The sequence below is a fragment of the Cottoperca gobio genome, chromosome 6 (genome assembly GCF_900634415.1).
Source record: "Cottoperca gobio chromosome 6, fCotGob3.1, whole genome shotgun sequence".
In the NCBI taxonomy this organism is placed as follows: Eukaryota; Metazoa; Chordata; class Actinopteri; order Perciformes; family Bovichtidae; genus Cottoperca; species Cottoperca gobio.
The window spans coordinates 5,425,012-5,449,299 of NC_041360.1; the positions used below are offsets into that span (position 1 = coordinate 5,425,012).

Consider the following 24,288-nt stretch of genomic DNA (forward strand, 5'->3'; position numbering starts at 1 on the left):
TCTCGTGATGGCCACATGCAAATTTCCCAACAACTTTTTACTACCACTGGGATGAGATGAATACATCGGGGCCTCATGACTGCATTGTCTAATAGGAAAATGAGATCAAGTATCAATAAGTCATCCAGTGGTTAAAGCATTTTGGCGGAGTTAGGGGTTCATTTGTGGTGCTGGTTGTGGATTTCATACACTGAAGTAGAAGGGAGCATAAAAAGAGACAAAGATGAGACAAGCAGTTCTTCTCTGACAATAAATAAACAGACACACGGTTTGCTACCCAGACTTGTCTGTCTAACCTTTGTCTGTACCAACCAACTGAGGGATGGAAAATATTTTATGAGAAAGCCAAAGCTATTGATTTACAGCAGGGGTGCACAGTATGCTCAAAGCTGTTAAAGCAATTCCAATGTGTTGAAGAACAAACTAAAGACAAGAGTTACCCTCTGGTTCTTAGTTTGACCTTTAACCTAACATGCAGTTAGTCATAATTTGATCCCAAATCCCACAATTACTCAAACTTAACACTAAATCAATCTATTGAAAATATCCTAATATAATTATGCATCTGATACATCTGTCCCCCATCAGGCATAATATCTCATATACTGTATCGAGATTCATTTGAGATGGAGTGTGATTATACCTGTTTGAGACTGTGACCACATATGAAGAGTCATAAAAATAATAATAATAATAATCATAATTTTTTGGTTCTATTTGTTACTTCACCTAGGGTATGGTCTTCAAACGTTTAAGTTGTTTGAAAGGAACAAATAGTTGTATTTTGAACTACAATTTATTTTTTAGACGGTGATGCGGAGGGAATTCTGAATAAATTTGAAATTGGGGCTTGAATTTTCCTTCAATGACATACTAAAAGAAACTACCAATGCAAATTCATCTTTCTGTTCTCAACATTCAAAGAGCTTCGTCAAAAAACACTTCTGCTTTCAGAAGGCAAACATTTGCAAAAGGATTCAGGGCTGTCATGAGGTTTTGAGGAGTTCAACTAACCAGAAACACACAGACTGTAAACTCATGAGAATAACAGCAGCATAGGATGCCCGCTGGCAGGTGAGAAGGTGGGAGGTGGTTCGACGCCCTACCCGAGCGGCCGAGCCAGTCAACATCCAGTAAATAGGAGCCTGAAAGATGTAAATAGTGTAAATAAATGAACTTGTATGTATACGAACGCAGACTGTCTGATGAACAAGCATCAGGAATTCCATACTACGGTGACAATTCATCAGCCCTCGATAATTTGTGTAACGGAGGTATTACCAAAAGACTGTAGATATAAAGTCACACAAAATGAGCTTGAAATTGATTCAAATATCTACACCCTGTATACAAATGTTGGAAATAATAAGTACGAGGAGTATGCGTTTACATTCATCAATCTTTAACATCTACCGAGACAACAGTCAAACTCGTCCAAGTAAATAAGTTCTCCGAAATGATCTGGCTAGAAATAAACAATACGCTATTGTTTGGTTGCATCTACAGAATCCCTCATAGAGACGACCAAAACAACACAAATTTGTGCTCATTGATGAGTCATCTTGGAGACATTACAAACAAGCAAATCTGGTGCGGTGATTTTAACTTCAAAGAAATTAACTGGTGTACAAACACATGCACAGGCGATACTGAAGGCGCCCCGGCCCGTTTCCTGCAAAGCGTGAATGGCGCTTTTTTGAAACAATATGTTACAAAACAAACTCGACATCGTCAAGGACAAAAGGAGAATATCTTAGACCTAATTTTGACTGACGACGACTCTGAGGTAGAAAACATACATATTCTGTCATCACTGGGCAAGAGTGACCACGCAGTTATCATCTACGACGTTACCCTACACAACGATAAAAGGTATGACATACCGACACAGAAGAGACAATATAATAGAGGAGACTATGATAAAATGAGAGATGACGTTGATTTGGACTGGACATTGATCTTCAATGACAAATCGATTGACGAGTGTTGGACGACACTAAGGGATCACATAATTTCGACCGTCCAAAGAAACATACCTCTGAGTAAATCCGGCCCTCAAAAGAAGCTGAAACCTTTGTGGATGAATCAGCAAGCCCTACAAAAAGTTAAAAAGAAACATCGTGCATGGCAAAAGTATCTGAAAACCAGACAGGGAGCTGATTATGAAAAATTCGCCAAAGCTAAGAACCAAGCAAAATGGGCCACTAGAAAAGCTGTTGGGGACTTTGAGAGGAACATAGCCCAAGAAACGGCAGTGAACCCTAAAGCTTTCTGGAGGTACACCAAGACTAAGACAAAGCCATGTTCTAACCGTATACCAGATTTAGAGACTCATCTTCCAGACGGCACAACTATTACGGCAAAGACAGACAAGGACAAAGGGAACACCCTGAATGCCAGATTTGGAGATGTTTTCACCGTGGAAAAGGACAATATTCCTGACATTCCCTAACTAGATAATGTCCCTGACATGCAGCCACTGAAGATAGACAGCGAGACAGTGCTGAAATTGTTGAAGAATACGCAGCCCAACAAATCGCAAGGTCCGGACGGGATACACCCGAGAATACTCAAGGAACTCTGCAATGAACTCGCAACACCACTACATATGATATACCAAAAGTCGGTTGACAATGGTGAAGTTCCCGAAGACTGGAAAGTTGGAACTATCAGTCTTATCTACAAGAATCTGAACCACTGAACTACCGACCAGTAAGCCTCACATCTGTGGCATGCCACATCATGTCTCACCTCTCCCAGTATGATATAATAACACCACACCAACATGGTTTTGTACCGGGACGCTCTGAAGTTGATCAAACCCAGAGCGAACAGACAGATAAGACAGTTCTTTAGTAACCGAATCATAAACGACTGGAACTCTCTACCAAACCACGTTGTGACAGCACCGTCCCCTAACGCTTTTAAATCTGGACTAGACAAACACTGGAGAGACTATCTCTACAACTACTAGTGTACACCCAAAAATCTATGTTAAGACCAGTAGTATACATATTGCCTTCACACTACTGTAACCATGATGATGAGGATGATGATGATGATGATGATGATGAAATAGAAACTATATTTATACAAGCATGTATGTATATAGCGGAAATAGGATTACATGTCATGTTCTGTTCTCACATAGTTGTGTATCAGTGTTGCCAACCAGTTGCCAGTTTGTTGATTTTTAGTTACTAGCTTTGTTACAAAAGTCAATGGGATTTTCAATGAGGAGACCCCAGTCCCTGCGTTCTCCTGGTTCCTCGAGACCCCAACCCCTGTGCTCCCTCTGTCCCTCGAGACCCCAGTCCCTGCGTTCTCCTGGTTCCTCGAGACCCCAGTCCCTGCGTTCTCCTGGCCCCTCGAGACCCCAGTCCCTGCGTTCTCCTGGTTCCTTGAGACCCCAGCCCCTGTGCTCCCTCTGTCCCTCGAGACCCCAGTCCCTGCGTTCTCCTGGCCCCTCGAGACCTCAGTCCCTGCGTTCTCCTGGTTCCTCGAGACCCCAGTCCCTGCGTTCTCCTGGTTCCTTAAGACCCCAGCCCCTGTGCTCCCGTTGTCCCCCGAGACCCCAGCCCCTGTGCTGCTTTTCCCCCCAGACCCCAGCCCCTGTGCTCCCTCTGTCCCTCGAGAACCCAGCCCCTGTGCTCCCTGTAATCCCTTCGCCTCCCCAGACCCCGGAGGTCCCTTCGCTCCCCTCTCCTCTTGATGTCCCTTCACTCCCCTCTCCTCTCGATGTCCCTTCGCTCCCCTCTCCTCTCGAGGTCCCTTCGCTCTCCTCTCGAGGTCCCTTCGCTCCCCTCTCCTCTCGAGGTCCCTTCCCAAGCCCGGCCTCCTGAGCACTCCGTCCGCCTCCAGCCCAGGCTCTCCGATCGCCTCCAGCACGGCCTCCAGAGCGGTCCCGTTGGCTTCGCCATCCTCCAGAGCGGTCTCCTGCCCGCCTCCTGCAGGCCTTAGACCCTCCTCCGGCGCCCCTCCACCCACCCTGTTGGATTTTTGTGACTTTGTGACGTCTGGGATCCGTCCCTTGAGGGGGGGGGGGGTTATGTTATGATCTTGGTTTCTGTTTCCTGTTTTATTTTGAAATGTTCCCTTCCCCTTGTGTCATGTCTGGTATTACTTCCTGCCCTTGTGTTTTCTGCCTTTCTCCCCAGGTTTGTCTCGTTCCCTTCATTAGTTTCCTCCTGTGTCTTTGCCTTTCTCTCCCAGCTGTCGTTTAGTGTCTGTGTGTATATATCCCCGTCTGTCCCAGTGTTCCTTGTGAGTTCGTCATCTAAGTGTCACCCCTGTTGTTGGTGTCTCCTCGTGCTCTGCTCCTCGTGCTCCTCGTGCTCCTCGTGCTCCTTGTGCTCCTCGTGTTTTCAGTTTTATTTTTTACTTTGTATTTTTACTAGCTTTTTATAAAATAAAGCTCTCTTTTTGTTAGAACCATGTCCAGTGTACTGCATTTAGGTCCTCACCTTTTCCTTACCGTGACACTCTGAGTGCAAATGCTAACTTTAACATGCTCACAGTGACAATGCTAACATGCTGATGTTGAGCAGGTAAAATGTTAACCATGTTCACCAAGTGTACTGTGTTAGTATACTAACATTTGCTAATAAGCACTAAACATAAAGTAGCGTACAGCTGAGGTTAAGCTGAGAATGTAATTAGTCTTGCAGGTATTCTGTATTGCCAAAATACTGGACACAGTTAAAGTTTTACCTAATGATAGTGCTAGATTATGGAATCAGTCAGGAATCAAAGTATTACATTTCATCATGAGGGGCACATGAATGTCTGTACCATAAATTATGGCAATCAATCCAAAAAATATTAAGACGTTTCATTACAAAACATCTGGAGTGAACGACTGCCGTTGTCCTCCCTTGCACCATGACGCTAGTGTGGCTAAACATTAGACAATGTTTGGTTGTTGCTGTATCGTAAATACACATGCAATACTGTGCTTTGCTACTTCAATGAGTGTCTCAGAGTGTCTGAGTGTTTTGTAGCTAGGCACTGACCTGTGACTTCACAATATATGGTTTGTTGGTACAGTTTGGCCTCGTTGGGCTTGAACACAACTTGGAACTGTGCTGGGGTGTTGGGGTAGATTTCACCCTCCTGAGCCATGTAAAGACAAGATAAAAAAACAATTGGTCATTTTACTTAAAGATTATAAAATACACATGCACACACTGTAAGTACATATTCTCTCACACAGAAAAAAAACATTGGTTTGAAGACCATTCACACTTCATGTTCTTGGCAGCCTGATAGTTTGAATGGACACCAGAAGTTTTATGGGTGGAAGTTCAGCTGCATTAAGTTCAGTGTGAAAAACAATGTGGATGTTGACTGGTTATTTTATCATATTTTACATACACGCACACATTCACTAACTGTCTCTGACACCTACTAATACCTTTGTGTGTGACTATGTGTGTGTGGATGGGATGGTTGTATGGACTGTTGGCCATATTTCTCAAATACGCTGTGAATGTTTGTGTTGTGGCTGGCCAACAGACTGTTTACTGTCTCTCTCTCTCCTGCCCTCTCCTTCTGTTTTTCCTCCGTCTCCTCTCTCCCTCTGCCCAGGGAACCTGGCTGAGTTGAGCGAAGGAGACACTGGCAGAAAAGGGGGATGGTGGTGTCAGAACAGGTCAGGCTACCTGAAGGTCCCTGGGCAGAAAGGGCTGTAACCCTCCCGTTACTGAGGAGTCAGATTGAATTTACATTCAAACAACGGAGCCGAAACACAACTCTTTGCAACAAATCTGTCTTTACAGTAGGTGGCATAGCGTGTAGTGAGAAGTGTCCTTTAACCTAAGGACCCTGTTTCAACAGACAGGAAAACACAGACACACATAAACACACCGCTGGTTCCACAGTTATGCAGCTGTGTGAGAGGACCAGGAGTTGGTCTTTCACAGCCTGGCTTCTGCGTTCCTGCAGGGCTCTGGACAGCAGTGGGAGGCGATGGATCGCTGTGGGGTCGGACTCACACTGAACAAGCAACCGTTTCCTCTCTTCCTCCTCCTCCTTTGGTTGGAGCAATGAGCTCTCCCTAGAAAAATGGAGGAAGGGAGGGAAGGTGAAAGGCAAAAAACTAAGAGAAACAAAGAGGGTCAGAGAGAAAAAGAGAGAGAAGAACAAGGAGTCGCAGACAGAAAGAAAGTGAAGGGTATTTGAGCTATTTCTGGCAACACATGCTGTGGTAAAGAAATAAAAACACTTTACTTGCTACATGTACACAGTGAGAGGGAGAAGGGAGCTTATACAGAAAATCATCTCTCAAAACACATTCCTGTATTGTCTATGTTAAGTCATTTGTGTGCATACATACATACCTCAAAAAGCCCAAGGCCTCCTCTTGCAGGCTGGGCCATGTCGTCCAACAGTACTTAAGAGGAATCTCACTCCTGTAGGTGAGGGACACCGTGTGCACGTTTGCCAGGGAAATGTAAGTCTTCTTCAATAGAACAGAGTCAGGCTCAAGATGGATGCTCAGTTCCTCACAAGCCCCATACAAGTGGATGTACACATCTTCACCTGGGCAGAAGACGTACAAAAAAAGCGGACACACTTTACCAGTGGTCTTTAGACCTCTGATTATGAGTTATTAATTGTTCCCTAAAGTGGGTCAGATGAGTTGTGGGATGAAGGCAATAAAGCAAGATTTTAACAGCTTAGTATATTCTGAATTCAGTTCAAATGAATCTCTTGAATACGTTTGGTGAGTGAGGAGTAACTGTTTTCCTCATATATTTCAAACATCCAAAAATCAGTCGGCAATGGTAAGACTCTTTTCTAATCCTGATTTTATGATGATCTATGTACAATCTCTGTAAAACTGTAAAGCCACAAAACCGTACCATGATAAGCCCACATTTATTTCTACATTTCCACATTTCCATTTAGTTATTTTTTGAAAAAAACCATCTGAGATGTTGGCAGCAAATTCAGAAGTTTTAAACCATGCTAGCAAAACTGCAAGCTTCATGTAACAAGACAAGGTTCAAACCTAAGACTGTATATGGCTGGAGCGTGCATGGTCAATCTGATACATTGTGGCCAAATTGTTACAGGAACAGTCAGTGGTATTCCATAATGTTCCTGGATATCAAATGTTCATTATCAATTTTCTGTACAGGCTCAAAATGACAGAAGTCTGATATGTTTGTTAGTTCTATAGGAGTACATCACCAGACTCAGGCATGTAATGCATTCTTAGTTTAAATGGAAAGACAGATCTGTTTTATGATTCAAATAAGCCTACTTACTGTTAAATTGTAAACATGTATCCAAGATATGTATGTTATTGTGAGTCTGATGTTACTATTTTACTATGTTCAATTTGCATTTAGTATTTAATTTTATGGATATGGACTTGTTTTCAAAGCACCTTATGTATGCTTGGAAGTGTTGAGGATATTATTAACAGGGCTACTTACTGGTAAAGTGATGAATACTGTTTTATTATATTTATCTTTTTTTCTAATTAGTGGACATGGACCTGTTGGGGAAAACAACTCATGTCTCCTTGGTTTTAAAGTGTGAAGCCTTGTGACCATAGCTTTCCTACTTTTTTTGTATGGACTGGTTGCTTTCTGCAATTAATTATTGTGATACAATTAAAGTGAAGAAAAGGGATGCACGTGATGCATGTCATGTATGAGTAACTATTAACACTACTGTAAGTAAGAGTTATTTGTAGTGATTCATTAACAAAGTATTGTGTGGCCCATGAACCCCCAGTGATTTTCCTATTTGGCCCACTTTCATGAAATTGAATAGCCCTGCCTAAAAGCTACAACGGTACTCTGGTCACATATCAAACTTTGTCAACACCATACAAAGATAGAATTGAAACACTACTGTACGTTCGAAACATACAGGAAAATATACATTTATGTATTAAAAAAAACAATGGCGATATTTGAGAGCTCCCCTTAAATTTCTCTAATGAGGTTTTGTGGATTGAGGTTTGCGGGGGGGAGGTAACAAACGTGTTGTGCAGCAACAACAACTGCGTATGTATTGAGGAGGTGGATCAGATGATTGATAACCGAGGCAAAGATGTCAGCAGCGGAAACACTGTTGTACTTATTAATTTTGAAAGAGCAACAGCGAATGAGGAAACTCCAACTCAACTGACCAATGGTGTAACTGTATCACTCACTTAGTAGCTAGGTTTCCATCCTAATGTATCGCAAATTTTAACAGAATTTGAAGAAATCTGAAAATGCAAATGAATGCTTGAAAACCAATACAACACTGCAGGTCTGTGCGGAGCGATGAGGAGATTATTTTTTCCTCTCTTCAGCGGAGCAGAACCACAGTGGTCATGGAAGTTTGCACCAACATTTTCCATCTCAGTCAGGCATTAAAACGTTTTTGCAATATTTAAAGATTTTTCCGAATTATTGCCGTTTCCACTACATTTTATGTATGAAGTGAAGATGCTCATAAAAACAGGTGGATTGAAACACACTGAGTGACAGACTTTCACGTTTATAACCTGGCGTCCACAAAAGGTGGCATCTGAACGTGCCTTGTTTTTGTGCTTTCCGTGAACATTGCCTTGTTATAACATGCCCCATTAACACAGCTTGCATATTAAAGCTGCATGTATGAATGAATGAAAGTTTTTTTTTAGAGCTTTCACTTGTTTTTTCAAAACACCACAGTTCAGGACATCACATAAATAAATAATCTACATCTTAAAGCTAACACGTCTTCAGGAGTAAACTAATGCCACATACTGAATTATCTGCAAATCCACCAAAATCTAAACAACAAAGACATGGCAAATGGTCATATAGTTCAAATCTGTGAGACATAAAACAACAAACGATAGTCAATACAACACTCAAATGGAACATCAATATAGTTCTGTATAGCAAAATTGGGATTATTTAATGGATTCATTAAAGCAATGTCCTAAAGATGTAGTTGCATGAGGGAGAGACAGTTACACACTGCTATATTGCACATACAGCACAAAACAATTCTACCCACTGAGCAGACACTGCAGCTCCTCTGGGAGTCTCAGGCCTAATGTGGGCAGGGGATCGAGGAGAAACTCACAGTGGAGTCAAGGACACACTGCAAAGTCTAGCTTTGAAATGCTGGATCTGGATCAAAAGGAGCCTCACAGAGAGATTAAAATGGCTCTCAAAATATCCTGCGAAACTGGCATCCAAAACAGCAAATGCTGCCAAGACCTTTTTGAGTGGCGGCATTGTGAGAAATCCGGATTAAATACATATGAAATGCATAAATAATAATGAAGTAGACCTACGGTAAATATGATACACCATAATACAACAATTGTGAAGTATGATTCTCTGGAATAAAGTTTAAAAAACACAAGAGACAAAGTCCTTAATGGTTAATAGGACATTTAATGAGACTCTGTAGTAGTAACAAGGTGCCACCATCACAGTGTGCATACTTCCAACAGTGAGAGAAAGAGCAACAAAAAGCAGCAACAAAAATAAGATGCAAAACAGAGTTTTGTATAAAGCCACCAAGAACAAGGGCTTATGTAAATTAAGTGAGCGTTTGTTTATATACAAATAATAAGGACTGGAGCTTTAGCCTGTAGAAACACACTCCTGATCGTTTATATTTGTATACCTGCAGATGTTCTTTTATTTATTTTTTATTAGGACAAATCTTCCAGCAAGTCCCTCTCAACACACACACAGGGAACGTGTTTGCACTTTGGATACAATATAAGGGGATATCAGAATTCTGAATACTGAATACTGTGAACACAACAGGCTTCTCCTCCATGTTTCTGTGGTTCATAATTTCTTTGATATTTCATTTCCCGAGCGTAAATGAAAACACAGATATCATGGTCAATGAAATTACTAGAAATAAAAACTGAGATCAAAGTGACATGGAGGATTTTCTCATTTGCAAACTCAACGAGTCCAATGGGTATTTCACTTAATTGTGATTGTTGTGCTTTCCAAAGCTTGTCTCTAGCCAAAACAGCCATGGAGACTTGCCATTAATTACTTTACACAATTGAATGGAGTGGGCGAATGAAATGAATTACAAGTTACAAGTGCTCTCGTATGCAGGTTTATTCAACTGACTAGAAGGATTGATGGTTGCTCTGCAGGATGGTGAGTGAAATCCTGCTCTTGGCCGAGGATTAGAAACTTGACTGGTTTGACAGTGCAAAAATGTTGAGGTCTGAAATTGCACCAGTGCACTTCCACTGATATGAGTCTAACAATTAAAAAAAAAAACACGGACACGGTGTCATTGACACAAAGCACCCAAAATGGGGCCCAGCACATATCATCCAGTTGCAAAGCCGCAGTACCAGCAGGTTAAAGTACCTTAGCAGAAAACCGCTAGTTTCTTCAATTTTCCTAGTTTCTTCAATTTTCCAAGTCCCTCATATAAATAGCAAAGCACCAGGCATTTATAAGAACTGAGAGATGACTCTGATAGGTTTAATTCAGATTACGCGCACAACGCACCTATGATTAATTATAGACCAAAGATAACCCATTTGGGCACTAGCGTTTTCCCTAAACATTACATTACAGGTCATTTAGCAGATACTCTTATCCAGAACGAATTACAGTGAACTAACTACAGGGACAGTCGTCTCCATGGAGCAACTCAGGGTTAAGTACATTGCTCAGGGGTACAATGGTGACACCTTGGTATTGAACTCACAACCATCTGATGTTGTATTTGGAAGCCGTACCACTAGCCATTAGGCCCAGCCTCTCCGTCTCGGCCGGTCTTGGCCGGTCTTGGCCGGTCTTGGCCGGTCTTGGCCCATTGACAAGAGTGGAGGAGGAAAATAACTCTGGAATCAGCTATTAGTGCATTTTTAGATAGGAAGATGATTTACCTATAAAAAAAAATGTTGCTGCTGATTTACAGACTCTTTCCCAATGTAAGGCAATGGGAAATGTTATTTTGGGGCCCCTGGCGTCACATGATGGGGGCTTGGGTGGAACACACAAAGCGGTCGATGGATTTGTCTATAGGTGGATCTTCAGCTGCTAATTGTGAATGTGTGACTGTCTTACAACTCATTTAAATATAAGGACAAACGTCCAGTACTATTTTAATGCTGTTTGATTAGTGTCACAAAACAAATCTCCCCACACACAGACACTCTCAATGAGCCCATCATTTCCTTTAATCACTGATTGGTTCCCATGGTGACAACAAATGACGCATCTTACTCAACACAGCAAGTGTGATGCCAGAAACAACAAGAGAAATCCAACCAGTATCTTGAGATTTATATTATGTCAACAAACAAGAACATGTTAATAATGGCTCAACCTAACATAATCCACATCAAAGTCCTCCACATATACAATAACACATTTCTTTGTTCAACCTTAATTATGAGAGTCCAGCTGAGCTCAAGGATCTAATGAATACACTACCCTTTATAAGAACAGCATTAAACAAAAACCAAAAGAAGTGGAGTAAGACTCAATGACGAATCAACCAAATCACTGATTTCCCTTCCATATCAAATAAGCAAATGTGTTGAATGTTCATAAAATAAGCCCTCCAAGTCCTGCTCAATGCAGACTGCTTAGGAGAGCTGTTAATCCATCTCTGCCTGGGCTTGAACATGAGTGAGCAGGAGTGATTAATTGGGACCTGAGATACTTATTTTCTGAGTAACATGAAAGCCTCAGTAGAAGTAAAACTCTCCCAGTGTGACCCCAGTCCTGGTTGAGGGAAAAAACAAACTAGACAGTGAAGAATGCAGGCTGGTTAAATCTATACAATGACGATACGTGCCCTACAGTAAAAACACATATTACAATTCAAGGACTGCTCGCATTTGCTTCCAACGGTCCAATTATCACTGAGATTTCCATCATGTCTAGAGGCAGAAAGAGGGAATAGAAAAAAAGCCTGGCACAGTTCCACAGGTCTTTGCTTTCACACGGTAAGAAAGACTACCAGAAGCTGTGAGATATCATCGTGTGGAGAAGAAGAGAGAATAGACAACAACATAGAGGACAGAGGATGAGTGATAGAAGGAAATGAGGGAGCGAGAAAGACGAATTGTAGGATACAGAGAGAGAAAAGCAATTATCTCACAGCATCCGGATGCTATGACAGCAGTTGACAGGCAGGGAGAGCTGCAGCTTATTGCTTAGCTTTCATCATCGCTGTCCACCAACCCGTCTTCCCCCCGCTCGCTTTCTCTTCCCATAATTTCTCTATGTACACAGCGAGAGAAGTTCTCAACCGCCTCAGCTACCTTTGATTACGGCACAAACAGCAGCTCTGCAGTATGTGTGTATGGACCCACACGCTTGTACTTTGTGGTGTGTGTGTGTGTGTGTTTGTTGATGTGCAGCTGTTTGCTGTTTGTGTGTGTGAGTGTGCTGCTCCTCTAAAAGGCTGCTCTGCCGAAGTCCCCTCGGTGCTATAGCCCTGTCAAAGCAGATGCCTCCGCGCTCCCTAAGAGCTGTCCGTCTTTTCATTTAAATCAGCAGCAGTGACAGAGAAGAGGGTGTGTGTGTGTGTGTGTGTGTGTGTGTGTGTGTGTGTGTGTGTGTGTGTGTGTGCGTGTGCGTGTGCGTGTGCGTGTGCGTGTGCGTGTGTTTGATGGAGGGAGGGGGTTACTGGAGCAGCACAGACTCTCTGCTCACTTTTAAGACTGAACAAGGATTGTCTAATACACCATGTTGGAAAACAAGCAAGCTGAGCAAACTATTATTTTTCAAAGCTTTTAACTGACAGTGGGAAATAAAGACGTAGAGTGTACCTGCTTTAAGTACATGCAAATTGACACGCAACACACTAACACACACACATGCACACACAGTCACCACTGGCCCCTCAGCAAAGTACAGCCTTTTGCAGCATGCTGACCTGAAACATACATGAGCGTGAGGGAGACAGGGAAAGGTGCTAAATTAAAAATGATAGTCTCTTGATGGGCTGTAAGTGGTGTTCTGGACCTGGGCTGGCCCTCCCATTATAAAAGCTTAATGCTGCAGAGCGCTGTTACTATTGCCACTCCTTCAGCAGACCTGCCTGCTTATGTAGCCATTTAGCACCCCTGCTCCTTTAAGGTCACGCACACAGGCAAAAAAATAATGATTACTTTTACAGTACACAAAACAAAATGAAGAAAAACAAAACACTCATTCGCAGACAGATATGTTTTTTAGATCCTGAATTTGTTTCACTCAAAACAATCATCATTAAAGAGTTATATATAAGTATTTTATCAGGTCTCTGTCTGCTCGGGGGAACGGCATCACAATAATTAAATGATAAACTCAAAATGGATGAATTTAAATCTAAAGTCAGAACAGTTCAGCTCTTATCCACCATTATCCAATCATAAACAGGCAGCTTTTTCACAAGGTGACTTTGCCACGGTAGAGTTTCAGCACCACTACTGATAACAGAATGATTGTCGTGTCAGCATGCTGCTGAATTTTCCCTCACAAACACACACACTCAAACACACACTGTGATTCACAGTAAAAACGTGGAATATCCACTCAGGTGATGCATAGCTAACAAGGGTGAACTCAAGTCTTTTTATTCTGCATGATACACAGCTGTTCTACTGTATGTGTTTAACACCATGGGATTATTCTACCTAGATGACTTTTCGGGAGCTGTGTATCTGAAATTAGCTTCAGAGGAGACTTTGATGTGGCCGACTTGGGTCAGGAGTAAGGCTGATTTGGTTCTGATTGAAGCATCCCCTTGGTTAATCAACCTCGCCAGTCATGTTTGCTATTTTCAGCTACTAATGTTTAGCTGGGAATACACATGAAAAGTGGGACTAATTGCTCTTTTCCCATCATAACAAACACTGTAAAATTGGGTCTCATTTGCCAAGTTAGGGTAAGCTACTGTTTTGCTTAGAAACATTCATTTAAGTTAAGTGACATTAGTTTGCCATCCATCAAAGTGATTAAAAATGTTGCAATCCAATTTCCTGAATTCATGTCAGGTGTACAAAACAGTGAGCTAAAAAGAAATTATAATAATCGGACTAAGCCCCAGTTAAATCATCTCTTGCCATGCACCAACGTTTTCCACCAACGTTCTCCTTTTACCTCTAATTGATCCCCTCGTGTGTTAACAAGAAAAGTCAAAACCTTCGTCTTTTTGCCTTTGATGTTAAGGAGTCTGGCTAATTGTGCAGGGAACCAAGGCTACCCTAAAATAACGTGTAAAACTACGGTACGAGTACAGGTATAAGTGTGGGCAGGCCACCATGAGGAGTGGTCAAAGTGTACAGATGAACATACAAAGGTCTATGGTGAAAATCCAACAACAAATCTGAGTTAAAATCAGCCGGAGGAGAGATAGTCAAGGTTAACGGAGTTTGCTTTGACTTACATTATGATGCGTTCAACTGTATTGAGTAAAAGTTTGTATTGGCCAAAGGTAAATTATAATAATAATAATAATCATGATGTGTTCAAATGTAATCTTGGAAGATTTAGTTTTTTGCAAGACTCTTGAATAAATGCAATTGTTTGAAGGAGATGTTTTTACAGCAATATAAGATACATAGTATTAGGGAGGAAATTATGACCTGTTTAACTTCCTGACACTAGCTCTACGCGGCTTATTATACATGATTAAAACTAATCTACTAATGCCAAGTTTTCATTTAAATCAAAGTAAATATTTAAATCTAAATACAATCATTTATGTTTTTTATGCAAATAACCACTATAGATGACCAAAACAAAAGTAAAAGGATAATATTTTGAATTTTTGACAATTTACACTGACTTTGGGATGGTTGAAATATTTTTTTCATATATGTTTCAGTGAAAAGAGTTAGCCTGGAGCCTTGGATGAGAGGCGTTGAATTTGGAAGATTTTGTACCCCTGTCACTTATTCCTAACGACTGGCCTGAGTATGGGTAGAGCCCACGAATCAATCAGTAAAAATAAAAAATAAACACTGCTCACAGAATCATCCCAAATGAGCAGATTTATCACAAAAACCCAGAGTTGGAAGTCATTCAAAGTAAAACCAGTCGCCATTACGTAAAACATACATTTATCAAGCAATGGTGTCACATTAAAAGAAAGAGCTTAATGAATTAAAAAACAGAGGATGAATGATTCATTAGTTTACTGCATTGAGCTGAAGTGAGTCCCTACGGCAGAACAAAGAAAATACACTTGCCCTTTAAAATGCCATTTCCATGGAATGGCAACTCTTACTGCAAAAATAAAAAGAGATACATAAACTGGCAATGCAGTATACTGTGAGTTACACTGGTGTAAAAGCAGTGCTAGTCACCTGTTTTTGTGCCCTTTAGAATACAAATAACCAAGCTTTGAGTAGTCATTTGCAAAAGATGGAGTCAGTTTGCCCAATTTTCAAATCCAACACTGTAATATGCAGTGACAACCAGAGACACAGAGATGCAGCAGTGGTGGGTTTGTGTATTCTAAGCCCATTAAGACGTAATTTGAGAAGAAAACAGAGCTGCAGAGTCAGAAGAGATAAGAAGAGAAGAGAAGAGGGGTGGAGGGACAAGAGGAAAGGTTAGGATAGGAGAGAAGAGAAGAGGAGGGGACGGGGAGGGGAGGAGAGGAAAGGAGAGGAAAGGAGAGGAGAGGAGAAGAGCGATAACAGGCCCTCAGAGAAAGCTACACTAAGCAGCAAATGTACAACACACCACAGCCATCATGGGCTAAAATCGCCACCATGTTCACTGCCCAAAAGAAGACAATTAGAAAGGAGACAATACACAGTTAATTGTGGAATCTCTTTGTGCTGGGCTGCTACAGATAGGTCTGTGGTGACGATGGGAAACCCTGATAAGGGCTGCATATGTGACGAAGACACAGTGAAACACACATCCAATAATATCGAAAGTACAGAATGAAACAAAGTGGCTTCTTGTCTGACTAAAATAAATGCCTGTCTGCCAGACATTATCTTCAAACGCTGCGCTAGACTGAGGAGACAACATTGTTGTGTGTGTGTGTGTGTGTGTGTGTGTGTGTGTGTGTGTGTGTGTGTGTGTGTGTGTGTGTGTGAGTGTGTGTGTGTGTGTGTGTGAGAGAGAGTGTGTGCTGATGGTGGGCCCTGTTTAACAGTCCCATTCTGCTTCAGGGTGACCATTGGACCATTGCTGCAGAAAGAGAATCTCATTATGGTGTTTACCTCAGTGATTACAGTAAACACATTCATCCTTTTAGTTCCACTCCATTTGATGCTGCTGATAATGCAAGATTTTTGTAGAAAATCTCTGCTTCCATCGATGTGTGTGTGTGCTTACTGTGTATGTGCATGTGTGCATGTGTGGGCCATGCTGTAACAAATATAATGAGACAATCTACTTTGTTGAAGCTACACTTTCAGTTCCACTGTATAAGTTCATGTATTGTGTGCATATCTGTGTATTGCAAAAGAAAAAAGTTACACATCGATACAATAGTCAGATTTTGATGAAGTCAAATATATTCTATTTGTGTGACACAGTGTATCACATGAGGAGAAGTGGACAGATTGAAAAACACAATCTGACAAAAAGAGGGAACATCTGAAAACTCACCGCCTCTCTTATATGGAGGCATTTAGAGTATACTTGAAGTTAGTTTCTGAAAAATGCTTTGGTGGAAAAATAAAACAGCTGATGACTCTGCAACAAGGTCATTGTTAGAATCTACATATGCAAATTAGGACAGCTATTAATATTGTACAACAGTCATAACTTCTTTCAGTAATTTGTGCCACTAGTGTGCTTACAGTGTTGTAGGTTTTTATATGTTTAGAGGCCTGAATTTGACTCACCAGTGTGGTAGTGTAGGCGCAGATCCTGGCTGTGCTTTCCTATGGTCATGGGGTTGAAACCCACAGTCACCTGCGTGCTCTCGCCTACATCAAGAGTCCCACAGGAGGGTGTCACAGAGAAAGGGCTGGAATAAAATAAAATAGAATAGAATTTCACATGGTGGAGTAAAGAATAGAAGTTAAGGCGTGGCTTTTTATAAGAGCCAAGGTTCAATGTTGTTTTAGAAACTGGCAAAAGAAACCCACATATTCAATAAAAACCTTTATTTGTAATCAAAACAGAACTGAAAAGGTTGCTAAGCAAAATGTCAAGTTGTGATTCTGACTTGCATTCATTTATAAAATGTATGAGTTTATTATTTGGGTATTCAGTAATGGCCTTTAAGATTCAAACTATTTGCTATAAAATAAAATATAATAGGTTAAATTACTCAAACACAGTAGACATAAGCCCATCCTGTACTGACTCCCACCTCTGTGTGTCTAACTTGAACTTGGCCACGCCGGTCCCTTTGTTGCGGACTAGCTGAGTCCTCTCTGTGGAGGCTTTCACAGGACAGACGGGTAAAATGAGCTCGTCGCGAAAGTCAAGATCAGCACGTGGCCCAATGGCACGTATTAGGACATCAAACCGCTCCCTCTCTGTCACACAAACCAGTGTGTGGTGGTAGTCCTAGATAGAAAAAATGGAAGAAAAAAAAATAGTCAAACACTCAAGCTTCATATATATTATTGAAGTATTTGTTAAGTGATGCTGAGTCACCTGCCTGTCCTCAAGGTTAGTCCTGGATGAAGACACACACACACACGCAAGCACAAACACACACATTCTGTTTTTTTGGTCAATTAGCTACTAAACCATTGTCTTCAGAATTGTCTTATTTGGGATTGTTGCCTTAATTATATAGCACAGCTGAAGATATACAGTACAGGGGGAGAGAGCGGGGATGACATGAAGCAAAGGGCTGCAGACCTACAGCCATGCCAGCAGTTGTGAGGATGTATTTAGGCATAACTTCATTTTGTTTTGTTTGTCAGCAGGATTACAGAAAAACTACTGGCCGAATCTCATAAGACATGGGCCAAGGAATAACCATTAATAATTACATTAGGAATAATTACATTTTAAAGCAGATCCAAATCACGGGGCGGATACACAAGTTATTCTTCACTTTGGTTAACAATGAGAGATAAGGCATTGGCCTTGGTGGAGGTCTGTGCTAGTTTAGCTAGTATTTGGTCCAACCAAAGTGTTGAAAAATTTTACATTTTGACCTATGATCATTTAATGATCGCTAGATGATGAATCAGAGGATATAAGTTATTACAGTCCATCCTCTGGGGATGATGAATTTCTGGATCAAATTTAACAATAATCCATCCAATAGTTATCGAGAAATTTCAGTAATAAAACACTTTTGTTAACCTCATGGTAGAGCGAAAGGAGCGAATTTCACATTCACCCCCATCATATCCTCTGCTTCCCTACAGCTCTGATTACAACTTCATTTAATACTCTAAACTCAGCCTCTTAATGGCAGATTACCTTGTTACTTCATTGTACTCTTTGAATCTAGCCTTGTGTATGATTATTCTGTGGAGCAGTCAAACTCCTCTGTGTCTCCAGTACCTTGTTCTCCTGCGGGGTGAAGGAGACATTGAAAGTAGCAGACAGTCCAGGTGCAACCCTGCTGACTGCATTCTCTGGTCCGACCACATAGAAATACTCTGAGTCCTGACACTCCAGCTTCACTTGTCGCGAAACCTTGACAGAAAAGAAAACATCACACATACTCACCAAACTTGCAGACCCCACACAGCAACAAGTGATGATTTATTCATTATTACTTGATGGTGTCTTGTACAAATTGCAGCAATAAATCTCCTCCAGTCCCCTGTGACCTTTTACAATTATTCAGACCACGCACACACACACACACACACACACACACACACACACACACATGCCCCCACGCACACGCACACGCACACGCACACGCACACACACACACACACACACACACAGACATACACACACTTTTTTCTCCTGCTATGGTCAAAGCTGTCTAAGAGTTGGACTGTTTCTGTTGTTCCATTTCTCCGCTAATCTTCACTAAAACCTCAGCTCAGCAGCTCAGTGATGAGTGTAACTATTTGCATATTAATCATTCACACACCTTGTCTTTGTTGTTGAAAACGAGTGGTAACGTGTAAGTCTGTGCAGAAGTGAAGTTCTGGAAGACCAGCTCTGATGGGTAGGGCTGGAAAGGCGGTTGATTCTTATCCACTGAAGACAACTAAAACATAAACAGTATAAAAAAACATATACAGAACTCATTGCCATCCCAGTCATTATTTAAAGATAAAGATTACTGTTTTGCTTATTGTTGTTGAAGTCACATACACCCACATTACGCACACTCAATCAACTCCTCTGACTTTGAATACATTTATAACCAATTTATTGTTTGTGGTATACATGGTATACCTGCTTAATTTGCATAATAATATGCATTTAAAACTCCACAGCAACTACTTATGGACTAGAGGCTTGTGACAGCGCAAGATGTAAACATTAATGGCACCCTCCTCGACTGAGCTGTAACGTTAGCTAGCCACCTTATTGAGTGGTCATGTGGTTGGCGATTGTAGTTTGGTAGAAAGAAAATAGTTTCTACATGAATCTGCTGACAACAAGGTCTGTGAATTATTTTGAGTAACCAGGTCATGCTTTCTGGAAACAGTCATTGCTGTAGAGTTTTTTTCAAATGTAATTGTTGGCGTTTTGAGCACCACAAGTCGAGTGCCATCTAGTTCCATTATATTGGCGAGAAGGCCGACATCTCTACGGCCAGCACTCGGCAACTCACACCAAAACATTCTACATTGATAAAAAGCACAAGTAAGGAAATAAATATATATTTTTGACTTTTGTGTATTTATTTATCTTATTGATTTTTCAAAAGGTATTTCTTAATTAAAGGAATGTTCATCATTTGGGGAAATAACGCTTATTTGTTCTCTGCCAATCATTAGATGAGAAGATTGATACCACTCTCTTATCTGTACACTACACATGAAGCTACAGCGAGCAGCTGGTTAGGTTTGCTAAACATAAAGACTGGAAGACAAGTGGAAACTTGATTAGCCTGTTCAAGAAATAATCTCTAACATGATCCCTTATAAAAATTGCAAACTGTCATTTTTGAAGCTATAATGTGTTAATTGATGAGCTTTAGAGGTGCTGGTAAGTTGATTTTGATATCTTCGGGCAGAGCCATGCTAGCCGTTTGCCTGTTTCCAGTCTTTGTGTTATGTAAAGCTAACCGGCTCCAGCTTCATATTGAACGGACAGACATGAAAGAGAATAAGCATCTTTCCTAAAATGTTGAACTATTCCTCTAACCAAGATTTTTTAACATAATTATGCCCTCTTAAAGTTAACTTAAGTGATTTTCATGTATACTCTATCATTGCATCATTGCCACTCATTGCCATGCTGTACTGTATATTAGTATATTATAAGTGCAATGTTGTAGCTTTCAGAATGTTTATCCCCTGCAGTGGCCCACAGTGGGGGTTACTAAGACACATTTGCATATTGGACAACAACAGGGTGAGATGCAAAAAGGTGTCATCCTAATTATGATGAGGGGGCATCTATTCATTTCATAGACATTTCACAAACTTTTGATGCCATTTTGCTCCAAGCCCCCTGTTAAATTCTGACTCTGAAAAGTACAGAGCATTCAGTCACATTGGTTGCCCTTTGCCCATCAATTAGCGTCTGCTGACTAAGGGGAAGCAGCTTTGGTACAATGTAAATGACCTTAGCAGACAGCACATGCTCTGTATGCAGAGGATTAATGTTGAAATAATGAGAGGTATGTATTTTTTTCTGGTCTCATCTATCCTTTCAATAAGTCACCTATATCATCCTCACATCTGACATGGCAAATTGATAAACTAAATATGGTAAGTAATGTTAAGGTGTAAAATACAAATAGTACAGTATAAGTAACACTGGGAACATTTCATAGAAGCAGTTTTATATATCTTATTATACATCCTTGTGCTCTAGAAGTCTTTTGAAATGAGGAGACAGGTTGTCAAAATCAAATGTAGGTTTCAATGTATTTTTGAGTCTCAAATGTTAAAGTGAACTCCCCAGAGTTTAATTCTCATTAGGATGAAAGTCAGCAGCTGACGCTCGTCTGCAGATTGTAATGGGAAACTCCTGTCCAACTTGTATCTTTTCCCGTAGGCTGTTGTCACTGTGACAATTGTCGTTAATGGTGTTGGACCAGCCTCACCTGTTTAACCGGTTTCATCATCCGAGTAATCAGTACCTACTGCAACCTTTCAATATCCCTGGCACATCTGAAACTATTGCAAGTTGTTTACATATGGAAATATCATAGCATTGGCTAGCATTTACTTTGTGATACGTAGTCTTGCTCATGTCAAGCAGTTCCAGGATGTGGGGCTGGTGCATCTCCTTGGTGTTAGTCAGGCACTCCTCTGTAGACTGTAACATCTCCTGGGTGTAAACAGATGGAGTCACCTGCAAACACAAAGCAGCTCATTATGCTAACTGAACTGATAGCCTGTTTCCTGTCTCTTAATTCAGCAGTGATGAGGCACCACATCAAACAAGACTGTTAGCACTGATAGAGAAAATGAAAAAACATATAATGAGCACAAGAGCTGCAGAGTGTCACAATAGCTGTCAGCTATGACACATATGTGCAGACGCCGACATTAAAAACATATAAATTAACTGATTTCATGTGCTCAAAGAATGTCAGTAGTCTCCCCTTCAGTGAAGACTATCTGCAGCATTTTGTGGTTTATATCCTGTCCACATAATCCTCTGGCACCTCTTTATCAGTGCACCAGAAGCAAAGAAACATCTAATTGCACTTAGCCTATTTCAAGGTTTGGTCAGAAGGATTTTATCTTAAAATCTAAATTAATAATGTAGCAGAGGGGTTATTAGGGTTATTGTATATGCAATATTCAATAGCTGCCAGTTAGGTGTGTATTCATAATACACTCTGTTCTATTATTCAGAGACAACAAAGTTGCTTGAGTAAACACTGTTCTTTAAAAAGGCAAGTTGTGAAATAATGTGGCTTCTGTTTAGATGGTGACTCCTCCTGAAATGTAATCACTCTGTGTTTACATGGAGAATTGCAGGCATAATAGCCCACATAACTTTGAACATTGTACTGTAGGATAAAATGGTTGCACTGCAATTTACAAATGTTATGTATTATCCTTGTATCATTTTTATTTTTGGGGTTTTTATGACACTTAGCAATACACATAGAGAGGACTACTGTAATGACTGAGAAATATTTAAGATATTAATTACCGCTATTATTTAATAATTAATTAGTGTGTGCATTTACTGCAGTTGCACGCAGACAATGAGCTATCACCAAACTTGAACAACAGTAAGGACAGATCGTCATTTTGTAAAGCAAAAGTACTTCCTACTCTCATCACCTACTGTAGGTGCAGACACAAGCAGCCAAGGAGAGAGCAGAGGCCTACAATTGCTGAGCTGAGGTCATTGCAACAAAACACTGTAGTCAGATATTGATTTTTGTTCCCTATAAGAAGCCAAAGTAATTATTAGATAATCTGTCATTTGAAGCAACTTCTTTAAAAGAATGGGACATTGTCCAAAATGTGGGTGACAGGAAATTGGACTCCTGTTAATTCATGAGAAAAACTTGGTTTCAAGGTGTGATTAATTGTATCTGGACACTTATAGCTAATTCTGTGTGAGTTTACAACCTTACGACAGGATATCCTCACCCTTTTTGCCTTGAGAGGCACTTTGCTCTTTAACCACAGACATGGAACGGCTGTCATTATGACGTTTTGAAGCACATTCACCTGCATAAAAAGAAAACGACATGGAAGAGACAAGAATAAATGTCATTTAGTGATGAATAGCGCTAATTAATGCCCATTTTATACTAAATACGCAATTGTTTTTCCTTGATATGATACTAATGTAGCTAATTAACTAGCTAACAGTTACAGCTATCTGAAACCCTACTTAGACTGTTCAAAGCAGGACTATATTATCGCAGAGAGGTGAACGTTTCTTTAAAACACAGTTACTGTTTTGTGAAACCGTTATTCTACTTTGAAATACCAATGCTATATATTGCCACATCATGGCCTTTATTGTTGACAACAATGCCAATCAATCTTGAAGTCCACGTCTCTCCATCTGAATCAGTAGCATTGGTATTTCTTGCATTTTCCGTTAGTTTCCGTTAGAGCTAGCTTCAGCGTCGTAGGTAACGTTAACTTCTCTCTAGCAAACATTTATTGCAACAAGTCCTCAAATCATCTCCACTACTTTTGACGGAAATGTACTTTAAACTAAAGTTGATTAACGTTACTTATAATTAGAATTATACATAGACATTGTTGTTAGCTCGCACAAAGTAACGTTACCTGTCGACTCACTGTTTACATTACATTAGGCTGTAAAACATTTTCTATCTGGCGAAACATTTCTCTTCCGTGACTTAACGTTAGAGTAAACTTACCAGTTAAACTTGTGTTGTTGCACTGACTGACAAATAAGTAATACATTAAGTATTAGCGTACTACTCTGTAGAAGAATAAACGGGCGGTTTAGAACTTCGTTGTGGTTTGTTGCCTTGGCAACGAACACTCAGTGACCTCCCAGTAAACTGTGCTCTGATTGGCTGCAACACTTAAAACCCTGACTTCTAAAATTCGTGAGAAACGATTCTCCAATAATAATAAATTACTTGACTAACTGACCTGATTGTCATCAGTTAACAGACCAATCAGCCAATAACTAAGATGTTACACTGGTAAAGGAAGTACTTTACTTTACTTTAGTATAAATAGAACTACAACAAGGTAACAACACTGTATTACAAGTTAAAATGAGCTAATGTTGCCTTACATAGCCCTGTTGTGTAGTCTGTCTATAACAGTGTATCATATTTATTAGGATGATCATATTTTATATGTAGCCTAAAATCTGTCAAATAGATGTAGCCAAGTAAAAAGTACAATAATTCCCCCTTGAATGTTTAATATTAGTATATTATAAATTAATATTAGTATGAAGTAAGATCCAATGGATATATTCAAGAAATGTGTCACAATTAATGTAAATTAATTTATGTTTAATGTATATTAGCCCTCCATAGAAATAATAAACAGAAAAAAGTTAACATTATATGTCCCATCCTGTATTTATGAAATGAACTTGTCATATTCTGACTCTCTCTTTCACACATGCAGGCACAAACAAACCCACACACTCACAAAGCCAACACTAATTGACCACTGTGTATGTATGTGTGTATGTGTTCAAGAGAGTCATTATAGGGACAAGTTGGACTACAACAGGTATTTGAAAGCCCAGTGAATCTACAACTTTACAAATCCATGTATTTATCCCTCTTGGCTGCCTGTGTTCATGA

General features: G+C 40.4%; 1 protein-coding gene across 1 annotated transcript in view; it reads right to left on the minus strand.

Annotated features, from left to right (window-relative positions):
* hydin (HYDIN axonemal central pair apparatus protein) overlaps positions 1-24,288 on the minus strand; it is a 102,169-nt gene that overhangs the window by 77,395 nt on the left and 486 nt on the right. Inside the window, exons 2-9 of the mRNA XM_029433246.1 lie at positions 21,237-21,362; positions 18,976-19,095; positions 18,429-18,563; positions 17,272-17,471; positions 16,799-16,923; positions 6,339-6,540; positions 5,866-6,055; positions 5,013-5,112 (exon numbers count right to left, since the gene is read on the minus strand). Coding sequence (XP_029289106.1) covers positions 5,013-5,112; positions 5,866-6,055; positions 6,339-6,540; positions 16,799-16,923; positions 17,272-17,471; positions 18,429-18,563; positions 18,976-19,095; positions 21,237-21,362 — 1,198 coding nt within the window. The remainder of the gene's footprint in view (positions 1-5,012; positions 5,113-5,865; positions 6,056-6,338; positions 6,541-16,798; positions 16,924-17,271; positions 17,472-18,428; positions 18,564-18,975; positions 19,096-21,236; positions 21,363-24,288) is intronic.